Genomic DNA, 18,794 nt, shown 5'->3' on the forward strand with positions numbered 1-18,794 from the left:
CCTGCCTTATTAATAAGACCCATAATATTCGGGGCCCTATCGGAGAGGATTGCCTTGAAGCACTTCGCTCTGGTCTTTGAGAAGGGGCTTGGTGAAGGTATCTGAATTCTACACGGTAGCGAGTATTGCAGCGTTATTCAAGTTTCATATGAGTAGTGTCTGTCTACGAGGTTTATAAAATCCTTCTCCTGGCCGTGTCCTGCCCGTCCTCTGGCCTGGTCGCCGGCTCTTGTCATTCATTCTTGTGTTTGGTCTTATCTTGCCGGGACCATGAAAGGTATCTTACCGCGCTCTGTTTATTTACTTCTCCTATCTTATTTGATTTTTTATCATAACGAATGCTGACGGCCCGGAAGCCATCTTGCAACGTGTCTTGTCGGCCTCGGTTACGGTCGACAAGGAAGTGGTGTCGTCCATTGGGAAAGGGGTCCTCGTCTTCGCAGCCGTTGCGCCAGGCGACACCGAGAAGGAGGCTGAGTCCCTGGCATCCAAGGTGCTCAAGATGAAGCTGTGGGATGATGACTCGGGGGGCCGTGTAAATGTCCCTGCCATTTTTTTACCCAGCCGTTGCACTTATCTAACTGTCCTGTCCGGTACAGTGGAAGAAGAATGTCCAGGACATCAACGGAGAGGTTCTCTGCGGTACGTACGGCCGTAATAATACCCGCGACTCTATATCGCCATCGTTAGCCTGACCCAGAATGATGTATGCAGTCTCCCAGTTCACACTCCTGGCAAAGACATCAAAGGGAAATAAGCCAGATTTCCACGGTGCCATGGGCGGAGAGGAAGCAGGCAGGCTTTATCACCACTTCTTCCAGAAGGTCCAAGAGGGATACACGCCAGACCGGGTGAAGAACGGCAGGTTCCAGGCCATGATGGAGGTGGCCTTGGTCAACGATGGGCCGGTAGGAGAAGGCCCTGAATCTCACATGACATGCGAAAAATAAGAATGCTAACAGTCCTAATGCAGGTCACCCTGGAGATCGTGGTAGCGCCCAAGGAGGCCCCAAACGCAAAATCCAAAGCAGGGTGATATCTTCTTTGGCGCCCTCATTGACGAATTTCTTGAATATAACCACGAGGAGTACATTCGACGCCTAGCTTCATACCATATTCTATATTATATAGACTAGGCTGGGTTGACAGATCATACCGAGAACAAGGCGAAAGAATTGGGACGATGGAAAGCGGATATGCGCATAGGGATGTTTGCATAGACTCTTGTTTGTGGGCCAATGACCTTATTTGAACCCCTTGAGCTGTTGTTTCCCTGTCCCGCAATATCTGGTTTTATGTCCCTCTATGCCTACGAAGTACGAAGTAGGTATTCCATGTTCTTCTGCATAAGGTACCCGGGGTACCACGGAAGGTGAAGGCCAGGTGAAGACACCCCCTAGGGACCTACGCCAAATGCGGGGTCATGTGCAACGAGGTTGTCGTTAGGAGGTCTAGCTACCTAGGTGCGCGCCTTCAACGTCGGGAATTGTCCCCTCGTGCGTGCCCCACGTAAGCTAGAAGCTTCCACAAACCCCCACCTTTCAAAACACAGGAAAGACATCAGAGCTCTCCTTCACGACTCAATACTTTACTCTATTCTCTCACCAATATTCCCCTAGATCATACTCAATCCGTCTTCTATCTGTCCGCCAGCTCGTCTCAAGTCTAATTGGTATTCTTGGTTCTCACCCCCAGCATCATTCCACCGCCTTCACCACCTCACCACTTCACTCGAGCGTTCAGCGCCGCGACAAACAGCGACCATGGCCGAAACACAGCGATCCCGTGTCTTTTTCGACATCACCATCGGGGGCAAGCCCGCCGGTCGCATCACCATGGAGCTCTATGATGATCTCGTGCCCAAGACGGCTGAGAACTTCCGTGCCCTCTGCACGGGCGAGAAGGGCATCGGCAAGGCGGGCAAGCCCCTCCACTACAAGGGCTCCATCTTCCACCGCGTGATCAAGCAGTTTATGATCCAGGGTGGTGACTTTACCAATGCCGACGGCACCGGCGGCGAGTCCATCTACGGCGCCAAGTTTGAGGACGAGGCTTTCCCCAAGAAACACGACCGTCCTTTCCTCCTCTCCATGGCCAATGCAGGCCCCAGTACGTCCTGTTCCCCCTTATTGTCATTCCCGCCTGTTCTCTCCTCTTCCCCGTTTTCGCCCTTTCTCCCTCTCTCCAAAGACGCCTACGCAAAACAAAACAAAAAGACTAAACTGACCGGCTTTATCGCGTTGCAGACACAAACGGCTCTCAATTCTTCCTCACCACGGTTCCCACCCCCCACCTCGACGGCAAGCACGTCGTCTTCGGCGAGGTCCTCAACGGAAAGTCCGTCGTCCGAAAGATCGAAAACCTCCCCACTGAGACCGGTGACAAGCCCACCAAAGATGCCGTCATTGCCGACTGCGGTGTCCTGACGGGCGAGGAAGCCCTCGCCGCCGACGTCAAGGCCCCCGACGCCCTGGGCGACACGTACGAGGACTTCCCCGAAGACTGCGCCAACCCCCCCGAGGCCAAGGACGTCCTCACCATCGCCACCGCCTGCAAGGACTTTGGCAACCGCGCCTTCAAGTCGGGCGACGCGTCCCTGGGCCTGGACAAGTACCAAAAGGGCCTCCGCTACCTCAACGAGGAGCCCGAGCTCGACGCCCTCCCCGAGGCCGAACGCGCCCCCTTCCAGGCCCAGCTCGACTCCCTCCGCTTCACCCTCAACAACAACTCGGCCCTCCTCAACATCAAGCTCGAGGCCTGGGACGATGCCGTCCGCGCCGCCGACGCCGCCCTCGCCGCCGCCGACAAGAAGGGCGTCGAGGTCAAGGACGCCGACCGCGCCAAGGCCCTCTACCGCCGCGGTTTCTCCCACGTCCGCCTGAAGGACGACGAGGCCGGTCTCGCCGACCTGAACGCTGCCCACAAGCTCGTGCCGACCGACGCCGCCATCCTCAACGAACTCAACGCCGTCAAGAAGAGGGAAGCCGCCCGTGTTGCCAAGGAGAAGGCGGCCTTTAAGAAGTTCTTCTCGTAGATGACCCGGTAGAATGGAGAAATAGAAAAAAAAGAAGGGAAAAAACAAAGAAAAACAAAAACAAAAAGACCAACGTCTTTGGTGTATTCAGACATGGGTGGTGGAGTAACACTAGTGGATGCATTTGGGACTTTTGGTAGTTCAGGCGCGCATGGGAAGGGAAGCGAAACAAAGGACATACATACAAAGGCCAATGTATGATAAAACAACAACGGGAGATATACCCCTCCCATAATGAATCAACGAGGCGACATGACACACGTAAATCTCCATGGTCTAAGATTCGTCAAAAGAATGTGAGACGAGGTGGCCGCCAAACAATGCGGCTTATGTGAAGAGGGTATATATGGCAGCGTTCATCTCGTTATATCCAGCCCAACCACCAGCTTAGCTTGACAGAGAAGCCATCAAAATAGGGGTAGTAAACGAAAGGAAAGAAGATAAATCGGGGGCCCTTCGATGGGAGGGCTGCGAGGAAGAGTGGATGAAATACCTCCCCCATGATCTAATACTACCCTCACCAAAATACAAATAAAAATCAAGGATATCATTCCACCACCGGGGGGCTGCCTCTGTCCCCCAACGCCAGCCAGACCACAACCACGAATTCGCACTTTCATGTTCCGCCCACACATAGATGGGCTTGTAAAATGGCAGCAGGCCTCTCCGCTCTTATGATTTTCATAAAAGTGCCCTCTTCTCCTCTGATAAACGGCGCGTGGGGCGGGATTTTCTTTTCCCCCTTTTGTTCTTGTTCGTTTCCTCCTCTTATACTTGCTCTTCGTGCCTTCCCCAAACGCGGCGCATCGTAGGACCTCGTCGAGGTAAGACCTCTCACCCGAACCCAAGTCAATAATGAGAAGAGCGTTCAAAATCCATGCAAGCTTTTTTGTCCGCCTTGGGACATCGAAAGAGATATTGGGAATGTCAATGCAGCTTTTGTCCAGCTCTTACATGGATAGCAAGGGCCTGTTGTACGAGCTTAGTCGAGAAGGAGATGTGGTATTCTCATGTGGCCCGTACACGGTATGTGGGGGGGAAATCGCAGAGATGGATAGGCCCCTATGACTCGGGGTTCCACGACCTTTCGGTGCTTTTCCCCGTCCTCGTACGGGGCGACGCGCTCTCCGGCGACTCGCCCCTGGCAAACGGCTTCATGATGCCTGAGAGGATCGTCCTAGTCGACCGCCCGCCGCCGCCGCCGCCGCCATTGCGCTTCAGCGTGTTCCCCGCGCTCGTGGATACTTGCAGCGACGACGACGTGTCTGAATAACCAGATACATGGCGCGTGGAGACGGCCTCTCTACCCCTGCGGTATTCGCGGTTACGTTGCGACGGTATCTGCGTCGGTTCGGCTGGCGCAACATCGCTGCCCGCAGAGCCCGGCGGTCGGCCCATGCCACCGTCGTTGTAGCTGTGATGTTCGGGGTATGGCGGGATGCCCCCGTACGACATGTTGATGGCATCGAGAGTGGTCTTGTCGAGGGTTTCGGCAAGGTCGGACACGGTCTGGTGCGAGACAACGTCGAAACTGCGGTAGCCTTCCATCTTGGCATAGCAGGCATCGGCACGCTTCTGTAAGTCGATACACATCTCGTTGAAGATGAGAATGTCATCTTCGCCGTCGTCGGTCGCCGAAGACTGGGCAGAGGCGGACCCGTGGAGCGGATTACTGTCCGTCCAGAGCTTGACGAGGGCGGCACAGTTGCGCGCCTCATCAATGAGATGGGGCAGCGCGGGGAATCCTTCGCGAGCTGTGGGAGTGAGCCGCCCGAGGACGGTCATGGGCGTCGAGTACGACGGCGCAAGCGTGGCCTGGGCACGCTCGGTAGGAATGGCGCAGATGGTGTCCATGTAATCCTTGACCCCCTGCCGCTGTGCCGCGAGGAACTTGTTCATGGGTTCCATCCATTCTTCCTTCTTGCCAAAGGTCGAGATGTTGCCGAGAGCCTGCAGGGCCTTGGCGATGAGCGTAAACGTCCGCTGCGCCCGCGGTTGTGGGTGGTCCCGCAGGAGGCCGAAGAGCTTGGGGCTCAAAATGGCAGGACAGATAAAGCGGAGGAACAGGAAGCTCGACACGCTCGTGTACGTCACTGTCCGAAGCCAGTCGCCGTACCGATCCTCGGCCACCGACCGAACGTATTTCAAGATGGCTCGCAGTTCAGGTGGGCACCTGCCGGGTTCCCTACGGATGCAATGCCAGACCTCGTTGACCATCTGGATGAGGCGGTTCCAGTTCTGGCCAAGATCGTCTCCCGGACGCAGTCGGTTGGGATCGACTTCGCAGTTGGGGTTGAGCTCGTTGATTTCCTTCATCTTGGCCTGCAGCATGTGGTCGAGGTACTCCTTGCCCGCACGCCGCATGTGGAACTCTAACGCATGCGTCAATAGAGTGTTCCCCCTAAACAGTAGGTTGGCCTCGCCAGCCAGGGATTTGCCCGCCTTGCGGAGCTGCTCCTGGTCGCCAATGGACTCGAGAGACTCGTTGGAATTCAGACGGCGGCTGAAGCGGTACTTTTTGATCTGCGCTTGGTTTCCGACCCCGTCGATCTCGTCCTCGACCAGGGCCTGCAGCCAGTCATTGGCCCGTCCGGACACCTGGAAGATGTTGAGAAGCATTTCCGCCAACTTCCTCAGCTGTCCCGACAGGGCGTCGGCGATTTGGGCCGTCAGGCCCGAAGGAAAATTGTGCAGAAGGTTCAAGAGGCCCTTGTACTCCTTGGAGTGAAGAACGACGAGCTCGTGGTGGTGGATCTTGACGAGCATTGTTCCCACCACCTGATGTCGCTCGTCGTAGACTTCGAGCCAGCGTTCGAAATCCTTGCCCTGCTCTGCTTGATCCATGGTGATGTCGACCGACCCGTAGGGTGCTTCCGACACGGAGGTAGGAGAAGATCTCGAGGATCCCGAACCCAGGTGGGCGTGCGGGTGAAGCGCATCGGGATTCCCATCTACGCGTTTCAGGAGAACAGACAAGAAGGGCATCTCGGAGGGAATGTCGGCAAAATGGTATTCCTCTCGCCAGTAGGGGTTCTTCGTCGCACGTCTGATGGGTGTCCTCGCGCGAACTTCGCCGTCGAGGATGACCTCGGCAAGATAGTTGCCCACGAGCGGGTCGTTTTCGATCCTGGCGGGACGGTCGTTCGGACGGGCAGCCTCTTGTAGGCCGTTCCTCGGTTTCAGCTTGGCCTCAGTGACGCGCATGCTGATGGTCTTCTCCACTCGAAACACCTCCCCCGGCAAGTCGGCCTCGAGATCGACAACTTCGGTCACTCGCTGGTCTTCCTCCGACGGGCCCAAGTGGTAGATCTCCGGCAGAGCAAAAGCCCGGAGAAGGACATACCATACCTCGAGAAGGACACGGTTCTCGAGGGCTATGTATACCGGTCGGAAGATGGACAGCTGAGTGGAGACGGACGAATAGCGGGGAAAGATGGCGATACAGTGCTCCTCGTCCAGTACCGACATGTCAAGCTGCTGGATGGCGCATCGGGACAGCTGGGACAGCTCGACGACGGCGATGACACCATCGCCATCGGGAGTCGTCAATCTGATCTCGCCATTATCGTGCAGTAGGCACGACACCAGCCTCCAGGAAGTCGCTGGGGACCGCAGGTCCCGCGTGGACGGCCTCTTGACAATGGCGCGGGGAGACGTGGCCAGGCCCTTGTCCCACAACCTGACTTGGCCCAGCTTGATGAGGGTGGGGGTTTGCCTGGGGGGGAGGATGCCGGATACGCGCCTTCTCGCCGGGGGCGGCCGCATGGACCCAATCGTCGGCGATCTGCTTCCGTTGACGTTCGAGAGCCTGACCTTGGGCGGTCGCAGCTGCTGCCAACAGAGCAGGACGGCTAGCCACAGATCACGCTCGACTGCCACCAACGGGTACAGCAACAACTCGACCGGGGTATGGCTGGGTGCGTGCGGCACGATGGCCAGGCAGCGCTTTTCCGGGTCGGACAGATCGACGGGCGACACGCGGCACCCCCGGAGATCGGGAATCAGTGTGGTGTGAAAAGGGCTGTTGTGACCGGTATGAACCATGAGAGCGCCTCTCTCCTCGTCGATGTACCCCACGCCGCTGTGCCAGGCACCGGAGGCGTCGTTCAGGTACTCAATCTCGCCCCGCATCCGGCCGCACAGCGTCTTCATCAACAGCAGTATTTTGTTGGCATCATCGGTCGGGATGGGAATCGGCAGCGAGTCGACGGCGGGGATGGTCGGTTGGGGGGAGGTCGGTCGAGAGACCTGACGCTTGACGAGGCGCCTTGTCGAGGCGGACGACTTTTTCTCTTTAGTGCCTACGGTGCTAGCGGAGGGGAGATCCGAAGACCTGGCGTGGGCCACGGGCGAGTAGCCCACCGAGTTGATGGGTATCGGTGGGGGGTGGCGCGCCTCGTCGAAGAGCGGCTGAGAGCTGGACGAGGAGAATGAGCCGACCCGGTGACGGGGTTCGGGCGATGTAGCGGAAGCGGCGGCGGTAGCGGCGGCGGCGGCGGAGACGAATTGCTGACGGAAGGCACCGTCCATGGTGTGTGTTCGGGGGCGTATCGTGCCGCTGGGTTGTCTCGGCGGGGGACTCGAGGATGTGCTGTCGAAGGATGCGCCGAAAGACGAATCGTTGAACACGACGCCCTGGCGACGGGCGAAGTCGCCGGGACGGGCAATGGACCTGGGAGAGGTCTGGGGTGACGTAGAGCTCATGGTCCGGGTGAGGTTGTTGGGGCCAGAGGTGGGCTCTTGAGCAGGCGCATAGGGGAGGGGGAAGGCGGCAGTAGAGGGGGAGATGGGGTCGCGATCGGGCGTCACGGCGCGGATGGTGGTGTGCTCCGAGGCGGTCGAACGAAAGAAGGCGGAGTGAAGGTTATTGACGGAAATGCGCTCGAGGGCTCCTCGCGACTGGGGAGACTGGGGATCGGAATTTGAGCTTTGGTGTGGCCAGTCGAGAGGCGGCGTGGTGTTGAGAGTCTGGGGCCCAGTGGTGTGTGATGCTCTACGATCCATCACGGCGGCGGCGGCGGTTGCAGCGACAGCGACAGCGGATGGTTCTCGGCGGACAAGGGAAAGCAGGGGACAGGAGCAGCAACGGCTGGATCATCCCATTGTCTGGATGCATACACCAGCGTTATGTGTAATGGGCAATGCGTTGGTATGGCTGCTACTCGCTTGTCGAAGCGCTCGGGTGGTATGCAGGTGAGAGTACGTTGTACTTTCTTCCTGTCTCGTAATGCTGTGATGGGCCCGGAAGAGACAAGAGTGAGTTTGTATGGCCTACGACCACTCGGCGCTCCAGCACCCGCGTCAGTGGCCCCTCGGTCCTGTTCAGTGACGAATATATGCCAGCTTGTCGTTCGAGACTGGTGCTACTCTGAGATTGTTGCTACCTCCGAACCGGATCGCCAACCACTTGGCATAGCCGAACGAAGGTTGCGGAAGAAACCCAGTGAACCGCAAAGCAGTGCCCAGCGTAATTGGGGTGTGGGAAGTGATGTTCACGGTCAAGGTAGGTTGATGATGGGTGGGCGGAGGTTGGTCTCAAGTCCCCGCTTCGGAACTCGGCGAGGAAGGCGGATGGCGGCCGGGGTTTGCTCTCCAGGCAGATAGACAGATAGACTCTGCAAGAAGTCGGCGCCGTACAGATATGTTAGATATGAGGACTTTCTTCACGCATCGACGAAGAGACGGATGTGGGGGAAGAGGAGGAAAAGGGAAAGAAAAGTGAAGCAATGTTTGTATAGCGGTTTAGGGTATGACGAGAGGGAAAGAGTACAAGAGGGAAGTCGGAATACCATGGCTTGGGCAAGAAAATAATGAAGGATGTGGCATGGGTGTGAGTTGTGGGTATAGATAGCATGGGGGTTGGTTGCAGTAGCGTACGTTATAAGTGGGACAAGGCAACGAGGACGGACGGGACGAGGAAAGCCCGACGCCCTGTCCTGCGTGGTCACTGTCCTGCTGTGCTGGCTCCTGGTCTTGTTTTCTCGAATTCCCCTCCCGAAAATGGATGGGGGGGATTCTGTGTGTGAACAAAGATGAGATAAAAGGCCGGGGCCGGGAGAAAAAAGGAAAAGGAAAGGAAAGAGACCAACCGGCGGGGGCAGGGGCAATCCCTGTCTGAATTGTGTGGATCTGGTGAAATCGTGAGTCCCAGGACCACCCCAAAACCGGGCGGCGTTGCTCTCCCGTTACTCGGACCTCTGTGGTGAGGTAATCGAGACGAGGTTGCCGTTGCCTTTGCAATTGGAATTGATAGGTAGCAGGCGTAGGCGTAGCACTGTGAATTTTCGTGTTCTATTTCCTGTGGCTGATGATTTTGTTTCTTTGATTCTGATTCAGTTCCTGATGATTGATTCAGTTTCTGGTCCCTGCTTGGTCCCCAGGATGCTGGACATATGGAGATGAAGAGGGACGAAAAACGAGCCAATGGAACGATTTCGAGAAGAAAAAAAAAAAACAAAAAGAAAGAAACAATAATTCTTAACGGACACTGCAGCCGCAGGAATGTGGGTGAGCGAGTGGATGAGCGAGTGGATGAGGACAGAGGACAGCAGAGACGATCCTGGAAGATAAGGTGGGGTGATGAAATGGATCCAGCTCCAAACTGCATCTGGATACGGAAAGAGGGACCAGATGGGTGACGGACGGATGGGGATCGAAACCAGTGTCTGGGGCGACGGGCATTACCGAGAGCTCGGACGTTGATTATCTAATTTTCAACGAGCCAATCACCAACAGGAACGGAGTCTTGCCCGCCGGTCGATGACTGACAGTGTGAGTAGGTACAATGTACGAATACAGTTTGATGGACAGTGCCTACGCCCTACGGTCTAGGTAATGCCCACAACGCCTTGGCTGCGCCGGCACAATGAGCCAGAATATTGCTAGAAGGCATAAATTCCGTACAACGACATCGACAAGCGAGCCAAAAGATCCATGAACAGTCCAAGTCCGTACAACGTATTCAGTAGCCATGTCTGTCGGCTTTTTCGGCAAGGTCTGCGTTGTATCTACAATGTACTTTGTACACTACCCCTACAGTGCACAGTGTACATGGTTCATAGACACCCGCTTATTATAGAGACTGGATATTCCGACTGTACCACTTGGATATTCCGACTGTAGTTCTGATATAGACCCACCTTTTTCCTCTTTCGGAATACCATATATATATGTACCTACCATATAACCCCTGTTTTATTGTGTTTAAGGTACTGTCGCGGTTTACCCTTTTAGGAAATTCAAAAAGGCTCATCGAACGTACCTTCACTAACAGCACCTACAAAAATACAACGTATACATAACGTATAACGTATTCGTATATCAATATCCTAGATCCAATTCTAATCGCCAGTCAACACCAGGTTCGAACAGCAAAAATACTAGCCAAATAGCTATCCGACCCCCGAGCTGTCTTGAAAAGAGAACAAGGACAAGGGCAAACGAGGGTAAGGACGATATTATGTTATGTTGTTAAGGAGCTACAAAGTGGACTAACAGGGTACTTAGTCCCCCTGGTTTGGTATATCTAAAACCCTGCTTTTACATAGAAAACACCTTGCCTTTGATGTATCTACTTGTACTCTATCCGCTCATTGCCGTGATGCTATTGGTTTATTTGGATCCGTAAGTACACCACACATAATTAAACAGGGGTTGGGGTGTACGAATACTAAGTACGATCGTTAATCCTTTAATCGCCCGAACAGTCTTTTGACGTTGGATTAATTTGATCCCTTGGGTTAATTGAAGGCAGTGGCTATAATGATTCGGATGATGTTGATTGAGACCGATGGTTCTATTTTGTAGCTGTTTACCACTAATTAAGGCCTCTCTACAGAATCTAGTTCCTTATACTTTCCGATTTATGCATCTAACCTACTGCTGCTGCTGCTGCTGCTGCTGTTGTTGTTGTTATTGTTGTTGTTATCGGTGTTGTTGTTACGAGCCTTGTGCCACCTCCTCCTGCCGAGCCACCGCCCGTTGCTCTTTAAGCTCCTATTCGGTGGGCTCATGGGCGCGAGTCCTTCCTTTGCGTGATCGTGAAGCGCTATCGCGTTGTTGATTGACGTTGTTGATTGACGTTGTTGATTGACGTTGTTGATTGACGTTGTTGATTGACGTTGTTGATTGACGTTGTTGATTGACGATATCTTGATGGGTTGAATTGATGTGGTAGATTACTTTGTGCGTGGTCCAGAAAATAAATTTGATTGGCTAGAAAGGTGGGTCCATAGAAACTACAGTCGGAATATCCAAGTGGTACAGTCGGAATATCCAGTCTCTTATTATATCGATTCAGGAACTCCTCTCACCATCAAGTCATGCTTACTGGAAGCAGAAAGTAATACTATAGTTTGATTTATATGTTACGAGCCATGGAGCTTATTGAGGCCTGGACTGCCAATGCATATATATACATACATTGCACACAACGGTATGGCGATCTCGGGTTCATTGCAATGGCCTTCACCCCTCCCCAACCTCCCGGATTCCTAGTTGCAAAGCTGCTAGGTTCTAAACTCCTAGCCAAGTAGATTGACCATCTTATCCCCGGATAATCAACTCTTGGAATTGGTTAACTCAGGTTACAGTGCGTACATTACAACACTCGGAACCATTCCGCACTCATCTCCATCCAGCTCGGCGGTGATGGATTGCACCATGTACTAAGTACGTTATAATCAATATAAGAGTTTCGCAGACTCAACTGCAGGGACCACTCAGCCAGACCTGAAAGTGGGTGCTAGGTAATGAGACATGCCCAGCAGCATATCCACTCCTCTCCCGGGGTCCCCTGCCTGCTAGTGGGAACACAACGACACCCTCGGCGACTCGACATGGCCGGGTTGCCCCGGGTTTCAGCAGCCACTGCCTAATGAACAACGACGGACAAAGATTGTCATATGCACAACACCGATGCATAACTGTATCAGTACCTGGAACCCTCAACTTGGTAAATTTGTTATCAGTGCCCTTTCGGCATCGTTCCGTCCCGTGCGGATCTCCTTATCGGCTGCCTTCCGGGGCTGGAACTGAACGCCTGGCACACCCGGAACATCCGACGTCAACCTCTCAGGCTTCCCAAGGAACTATATTTCTTTCCCTCTCGTAACCAACGACCGAATGGTCCTGTACCCATTACATTGTATTCCACTCAGCTGACGCAGCCCGGCCTTGCCTATGCCACACGAAGAAGCAGTTGCACGGAATAGAAATCCGAGTCAGCAAAGCAAGCATCTCATACAGAAAGTGGCTGATGGACAATGAGGAGGACAAGGGCGGAGAGGTGGCTCACCGGCCATAACTGGTGGTCCAGGAACTTGTCAGTGGTGCGTATCTGGTCCTTGAGCCCGTAACGGGGTTATACACACAACACACGTCTCTGGCGCGCTTCAGCAACTACTTCGCACAGCTGAAGATATCAGACACGATGGGAGTACCCAAGGGCCCCCCAGTCTCGCTGATCTTCTACCTTCTACCTCCATTGCTTTCGAACTCGAGGTGAACACATCTCGAACTGACTGCAGGTCATGTCTTTGACTCGGTAATTACGCCACTACTGCTGCACGCAATCGAGCGGACCAGGTCTCTGTCGAATCTCAATTCTGGTTTCCGAAAATGACGAGGTGTCTCGTCCTAGCGCTGACCTGAATACAATCAACCCGTCAAGCAAACGGCTTTGACGTCAGGAAACGAAAAGCTTAAGAGAACAAAGTAGTCACAACCGCACTGCACTGCATCATGCCCAACTCCAAACAGTCCCAAAAGCATGTATCCTCCCACTGATTCCTTATCCGTGACCCGATACTCCTCTCTCCGGGGCCCATCCACCCTGTCGTCCATGTAGAGTAGTGTATTCCATAGCAGAGGCGACGAAGGAAGATGGCTAGTATCTTTCCGGCCAGAGGGAGGAAGAGTATAATAAAAAAGGGGAAAAGCAAATACTACGGTTGACAGCGACGTAGTAACGAAGAAGAGTCGTAAAAAAAACCTGAAAGAATCAAAATGACCTTCGCCGCTGGTATCCTGAGTTATTCGAATCATCACACTCCCGCCAACCGTCCGCGATTGTTTGCCCCGTCCGAAGTGGGTACAAGGCAAAAATCACGAAACCAGAATTTTGCCATCACGAGCCACCAAGACTCTGCGAACCTAGCGAGCAGGGCCCTCGATTGGACTAATGGGCAAGCTGCGTAAATTGTTAAAGTCTTTGCTTCCCGTCCGCCGCAGCGCCTGCGTCATGGTTTCAATGTTCAGTTCGCCATTATTGATGTGGTAGGACGAAATGGGACTCCCGGTGCCTCCCATGGGCTTGCGGCCGGGCGACAGTTCGAGCCCCTTGATGGAACCCGGGTGGCTAGTAGGTGGCGACGTGCCAGGTCCGCCCTGAGAGGAGACGGGGGAGCGGATAGGCGAGGGAGACCGGTTCATTGAGAACGAGGTGAGGCCTGGGATATGCATGGATTCGCGGGACGCGCCGGGCGAATTGGCCTGTTCCGCTTGTTCGGCCTGCACGACGTCGGCAAAGGAGATGAAGCTCAACCGACGAACATCGGCATTGTCGACGGAGCCATATGTGGAAACGTTGTCTTGCTCACGGTCGGCGAGCGGTCCCAGTTCCTCAGTCCATGAGGCGGCCATTGGGTCGTATGACACGCTGCCGTTCGTGTGACCACCAGCAACGCTGGCGGCTGCGGACATGTGCTGGGCGAGGGTTACAATCTCGACGCTATCAGGGTCGAGGTGGTCGTCTGTGATGGCCTCGGAGGAGGCGTCGAGGACGGCCGGAATATGGTTTTCCGCCTGGATATGCGACGGGATGGCCGGAGACTGTGGTTTCAGGGACACTGTATCGACATCTCGCTCGAAGATTTGAGAACCAGCGGGAGAGGACAATCTAGGCGAGCCGGAGTAGCCGCGGCTGGGAGACGAAGGGTGTATGATGGGTTGATCGGAGAGAGCCGGTGAGGTGGTCGGCTTCGAGGTTGTTGTTGTTAGCGCTGGCCGCGGCGGCATATTGGAAGCGTCGTCTTGCGGAGCGGCGATGGAGGCAACGGGTGTGGGTGAGGTTGTAGTTGCGGATGCGGCAGCAGGATTTGAGTTGGTTGTTGTCGAAGGTGTCCCAGCAATTATGGAGGTGGCGGACTCTTCCTTTTTCTTTCCAAACCCAAATAACGAGCGTCTTTTCTCCCTGGAAACTTCGTGGTTCGTGTCTGTATCAGGGCGGCCTGAAGCCCGCGGTGTGATATCGCCGCCACTGCTGGATCCCTCCGCCAGGGACGGAACGGCAAGTTTCTTCTCCTGTTGGAGGGATTTCCCTGATGACTGTGGCATGTCTGCTACAAGACGCGTTAGTCTTGGGACAGACGAAGGACTGTTCCCAGGAGGTGTCGTTTTCTATACCAACTGGAACGCCGACACGCGGTGACGTAGGGAGGAGGGAGGGCAGGGAGGGCAGGGAGGAAAGAGGGAGGAAGGAGAAGGGACAGGTTTTTTGGGGGGTTTTCGAATCAAGGTTGAAGAACCTGTTGGAGAACCGTAGCTCCCCATCTCGAACCAAACCAAGGGCCCAGTCCAATGAACGGGTTCATGTAACATGTAATTGTGAAGTACCAGTACGTACTTTCTCCTTAGCTCCTGTCAGCTACAAAAGGCTATGTTCCAGGCTGCTCTCTCTCGCGAGTCGGTACTTCGTATACGAAAGTGGGGTTGTCGCGGCTCCCCGTTCCCGTGCCATCTATACCTTGATACTGCGTGTCAATGTAATGATTATTTCTTCGTACGTTTCCAAGGTAAGAGCTCCTAATAATCCATTCAAGGCCTTGCTGGGATGCGATATGATGCAGATCTATTCGTACACAGTGCATCCTTGACCGAGGAAATCACCTGGCAGCCTGGCCCGGCAAGGGGTCGGGTCAACCAACAAATGACGCTTTCTCGTCACGTGGTGGACAGGCCCTGTGTCGAGGTGTCAGATGCTTTCCCTGGTATGGTGGCTTGACATCTCGTCACCAAGCAATGAAGTCAAATATTGGTTATAGAGTTACGAGTATACCTGCCCAACTGATCACACCCACTTTACCCGCATCTCCCTTAAACAGGGAAACCTCAGTCAGAAACTGGAGGCTGTCGTGCATTGCTTATCCAGCTGATGCAAAACTATCCGTACATGCTCGTGCCGTGTGAGGCCTATTCGTGGACCCTAGAAGCCCAACTGACGGTCTAGGGAAAGGACTGTGGCGGAGTCGGGATTAAAACGAGCTGAGCTGTGACATGACCGAGGTAGCATTGGGTTCGCTATTGATCTCAGCATCTCAAAGAGGCTACGCCTTTATGGAGGCTTGGAAGAAGACGAAAACGGGGTTATGCGACAGGCGAGTGAATCACTCCAGAGACGCCTTCTGTATCTCGTCGAGTTACGAAGTATAGTGTGCTGGGGATTGCTATTCAGAGCATACGAAGTACTCCGTAGCATCTGCGACCATTCGATGGAAAAGACGGGTGACAAAAGAGCTCCCGCCGCGTCCCGGGTCATACACATCACGTGATAGCTTACATAACCAAACGGGGCTGGCCGATAGGAAAAACTTCCAGGACGGACGATTGCTGGACTTTTCACAAGCTCACGAGACGCAAATCAACTCCGAATCGACGACCGCTGCGTGACTACGTCGACGGAACACATTCATTACACGTCTCGCCAGGCTACCAATCTGCCAGAGCGATTTTTAACTTCCAGCAACCCTCGCCCCAGGCACAATTGACGGGCCCGAGAAGTGGGATCGATCACGCGAGTTCGGTTTCCAGGGGAGAGGCCAAGACCGTGATCATCAAAGGGGAAAAAGGAACAACAAAACTTGACAGGTAAAACAAGAGCAAAAGGCAAAATGGAAGCCCGCGCCCTCGCCCGCCCAGCTGCATCCCTCGTCGCCAACCTCTCAGCCCACGGCACGACTGTCACCCGCCGCTCCCACCAGACCTTCTCCCGCACCAAGCGCGCCCTCAACATCGCGCCACACCCAGCCTTCGCCGCCACTCCAGCCGGCAGCCCCTCCACCATCGTCTTCAACCCTCCGGCTGCCGAACCCTCCGTCCACCACACACCGCAGAAATTCCTCCCCAAGTCTGATCCCCGCCGGAAACACGCCGACCTCGCCGCCCTCTTCGCCTCGCCCCATGCCGCTCCGGGGGCCGCGCCTCCCGCCTCTTCTTCCTCTTCCTCCACCCCGGCGACGACCAAGGCCGGAGAAGCCGACCTCCCTCCAGCCCTGGACCTGCCCTCCCGCAACAACCCGCGCTACCACCTGACGCGGGAAGACGTGGCCGAGATCCGCCGCCTGCGCGCCGAGGACCCCGTCCGATGGAGCGTCAACCGCCTGGCGAAGAAGTTTGACTGCTCCGAGGTGTTCATCACCATCTGCACGCCCGCCCCGCGTGACCACAAGGAGAACCTAGAACGCAAGCTCGAGGCAGTCAAGAGGCGATGGGGTGCCATCCGGACCAAGGCCCGTGCCGAGAGGACTAAGCGGAAGGAGATGCTGTTCCGGGGCGAGATCTGAGGGACATGAGTTTTCCCTTGGGGACTGCACTCGCACTCGACGATACGCGGAAGGGGATTCATCCTGGACTTGAGAGCGCTCGATATTCGAACCGACTCACGCCATCTTTCCACATTTCTCATTTTGTTAATACGCCACCCATCCTGGGGCTTGCACGAGAGAATACATGTCTCTAAACTCCAGGCTGTACGATACTCTGGATGCAGGGAAATACTGAAGGGGTGAATGGTTGCGCATACCTCAGCTTTTATGCGGGTTTGTACAGGACAGGAGAGACAGGAGGGGTAGGGGCTGAGAGACGGCGGGGGAAGTGTCCACATATTAAATGTGTATTATATGGAAATCGATGTAAATCTCGTGTAGTATACCACCGTTATGTATTACCCTCCTTTGATTGGACCCGTCCAAATACGCCTGAACAGTCGGACGCTTTTGAGTTCTCCAGTGAAAAATCTCAAGGTAGCCCATCCTGTTTCTTTGGTATCACGGCGCGGCGGGCAGACGTCGTATGGTCCGACTTGGCCGGGATAACGCGGCAGCACCAACCGCAGAAGCTGCGTATTTGGCCCAGCCGCTCCCGGCGCAAGAGTCCCGAGCGTGATCGCTCGTCTTCCCACTCGGGCACGCAGGCGCCCACGCGCACCACGCGTACCAGCTTCCTCTTCACGACACCGCCGATGCCGACAATCTCATGTCGCTCGTATCCAGGGCCGAGCTGCATGGGCGACGGCGTCCGCCGTTGGTCGCCCAGGTGCGAATGGGGCCCGTTGGCACTCTCACCGCCGCTGAGAAGGTAGAGGGATGTCGCTGGCCAGAAGGGAGCATTTTCAGAGGACGCCTTACTCGAGGGCGAGCTTTCGCGGGCATCTGCGGCATCGCAGTCCGTCTCTTGCTCAACTTCCTTGGCCGCAAGACAGTCGCCTTCCCGCCCACAGATGACACCGCGGTCACCGTCGCCGATACCGGTGCCGAGCCCTCCCAGGACTTCGCCGTACTGGTTGCGCCAATGCCATATGCTGGTTCGTGGTGAATGTCAGTAACGGAAGGTGAACCCCCTGGCAATGTGAATGAATGAGCGACGACAGCAAAAAAGGGCACGAACCGACTGTAATCGGAGTCAGAGGTACGAATACCCCGGCCACAGGGCTGGCAAAGCCAGACACCAGCCTTCTGATCACATTGACAGAGCTCGCGCTGGATTAGGTCGGACGAGAGCGGGGTATCCGGGTCTGCTGGTGGGTTGAGCAAGGACGGTAGGGGCGCATCGGCACAGGTTTGGCAGAGTCTTCTATGGCGGTCGATCAAGGTGCTTTGACTCGGGCGCTTGATAATGCAGTTCTGCGGGTTTTCGTTAGTCTTGTCATCTCTAGCTAGGTCTCGCCCCCACTAGGAAGAAGCTGGTTGTAGATCGGAAAGGGCCATACCCTGCAGACTGGAACTTCGCATTTCCGACAATCGTCCACCAAGTCCCGAGCACATTGTCCACTCTTGCCGTTGTAAGAGACGCCCCCGCCTTGAAGACTGTTTCGGGGTAGGATGGCCGAGTTCTGGTTGAAATAATAATTACCAGCACGGGCACGGTATTGTAGCGTAGTGTCCGGGTTGACGGGGACATGGTCGTTAACGCAGCGAAGGGTCGCACGCAGCAAGTTGGATCGGTATTGGATGAGGCTTTGGTGGATGAGATAGGACGTGCGGGCGAGACTGTCGAGGGTGTTAAGATCGATATGCTGTACGATGGACATGACTATGCTGTGATTTACTCATGTTATTACTCCGACTGACAAGAACAGAAGGCCAATGGTGCAACTTACGGGTATTGCCCAAATGCGCGGGTTACGGTGTTCCTACAGAAAGACCTCTCGATTGGCGGAGATGGGTCGTGGTAGTTGTTTGGCTTGCGAGGTGGCGCAAGGCCATGCGGAAGAAGATGGACATTGTGCTTGTGGATTTCCTGAACATCCTTTTCATCCTCCAAATCGACAATGACCACCATCTTGGTCGCGAAACCTCCGCGATCGGCAGACCACAGGAAGCACAGTAACCGAGTAACAGAAAGGGTATTTCCAGAGAGTGGGATTAGCAGCGGAGTAAGAATAGCAAGCGATTCAATCGGGCTGGAGAGAAGCCGGTGATGGCAGCGAAAGGTGGAAGAAAGAAGCAAAGGGTTATGAGATGATCAATTGTGGTGTCATCCTCTC

At 54.9% G+C, this 18,794-nt stretch overlaps 8 protein-coding genes across 8 annotated transcripts; 4 read left to right on the forward strand and 4 right to left on the reverse strand.

The window, feature by feature from the left end:
• Positions 1 to 117: 117 nt before the first annotated feature.
• Positions 118 to 1,062, forward strand: ACRALDRAFT_2057648 (uncharacterized protein). Its single transcript, XM_071021811.1, has 5 exons — positions 118 to 277; positions 357 to 535; positions 600 to 642; positions 715 to 908; positions 974 to 1,062. Exons 1-5 carry the CDS (start codon positions 271 to 273, stop codon positions 1,034 to 1,036), a joined length of 486 nt encoding a protein of 161 aa, XP_070877146.1. The 5' UTR covers positions 118 to 270; the 3' UTR covers positions 1,037 to 1,062.
• Positions 1,063 to 1,763: 701 nt separating this feature from the next.
• Positions 1,764 to 3,034, forward strand: ACRALDRAFT_2099344 (uncharacterized protein; the record flags this gene model as incomplete). Its single annotated transcript, XM_071022940.1, has 2 exons — positions 1,764 to 2,109; positions 2,247 to 3,034. The coding sequence occupies 2 exons, from the start codon at positions 1,764 to 1,766 to the stop codon at positions 3,032 to 3,034; spliced, it is 1,134 nt and encodes a 377-aa protein (XP_070877147.1).
• Positions 3,035 to 4,096: 1,062 nt separating this feature from the next.
• On the reverse strand, positions 4,097 to 8,038 carry ACRALDRAFT_2097462 (uncharacterized protein; the record flags this gene model as incomplete). Its single annotated transcript, XM_071022843.1, has 1 exon — positions 4,097 to 8,038. One exon carries the CDS (start codon positions 8,036 to 8,038, stop codon positions 4,097 to 4,099), a length of 3,942 nt encoding a protein of 1,313 aa, XP_070877148.1.
• Positions 8,039 to 10,773: 2,735 nt separating this feature from the next.
• ACRALDRAFT_207329 (uncharacterized protein) lies at positions 10,774 to 11,457 on the reverse strand (the record flags this gene model as incomplete). The annotated part of the gene is made up of 5 exons (XM_071022220.1): positions 10,774 to 10,790; positions 10,914 to 11,081; positions 11,128 to 11,248; positions 11,347 to 11,362; positions 11,405 to 11,457. The coding sequence occupies 5 exons, from the start codon at positions 11,455 to 11,457 to the stop codon at positions 10,774 to 10,776; spliced, it is 375 nt and encodes a 124-aa protein (XP_070877149.1).
• Positions 11,458 to 11,493: 36 nt separating this feature from the next.
• ACRALDRAFT_207330 (uncharacterized protein) lies at positions 11,494 to 12,142 on the forward strand (the record flags this gene model as incomplete). Its single annotated transcript, XM_071022221.1, has 5 exons — positions 11,494 to 11,529; positions 11,626 to 11,704; positions 11,748 to 11,770; positions 11,840 to 11,932; positions 12,004 to 12,142. Coding segments are annotated over 5 exons (370 nt in total), but the record flags the coding sequence as incomplete, so codon positions are not given.
• A 350-nt stretch (positions 12,143 to 12,492) lies between these two features.
• Positions 12,493 to 14,531, reverse strand: ACRALDRAFT_1061358 (uncharacterized protein). Its single transcript, XM_071016414.1, has one exon. It carries the CDS (start codon positions 14,366 to 14,368, stop codon positions 13,187 to 13,189), a length of 1,182 nt encoding a protein of 393 aa, XP_070877151.1. The 5' UTR covers positions 14,369 to 14,531; the 3' UTR covers positions 12,493 to 13,186.
• Positions 14,532 to 15,996: 1,465 nt separating this feature from the next.
• ACRALDRAFT_2072907 (mitochondrial 54S ribosomal protein mL58) lies at positions 15,997 to 16,593 on the forward strand (the record flags this gene model as incomplete). The annotated part of the gene is made up of 1 exon (XM_071022207.1): positions 15,997 to 16,593. A coding segment is annotated over one exon (597 nt), but the record flags the coding sequence as incomplete, so codon positions are not given.
• Positions 16,594 to 17,047: 454 nt separating this feature from the next.
• On the reverse strand, positions 17,048 to 18,350 carry ACRALDRAFT_2100159 (uncharacterized protein; the record flags this gene model as incomplete). Its single annotated transcript, XM_071023001.1, has 3 exons — positions 17,048 to 17,609; positions 17,696 to 17,931; positions 18,018 to 18,350. Coding segments are annotated over 3 exons (1,131 nt in total), but the record flags the coding sequence as incomplete, so codon positions are not given.
• Positions 18,351 to 18,794: the final 444 nt, after the last annotated feature.

Source organism: Sodiomyces alcalophilus (genome assembly GCF_042370955.1).
Source record: "Sodiomyces alcalophilus JCM 7366 unplaced genomic scaffold ACRALscaffold_2, whole genome shotgun sequence".
NCBI lineage: Eukaryota > Fungi > Ascomycota > Sordariomycetes > Glomerellales > Plectosphaerellaceae > Sodiomyces > Sodiomyces alcalophilus.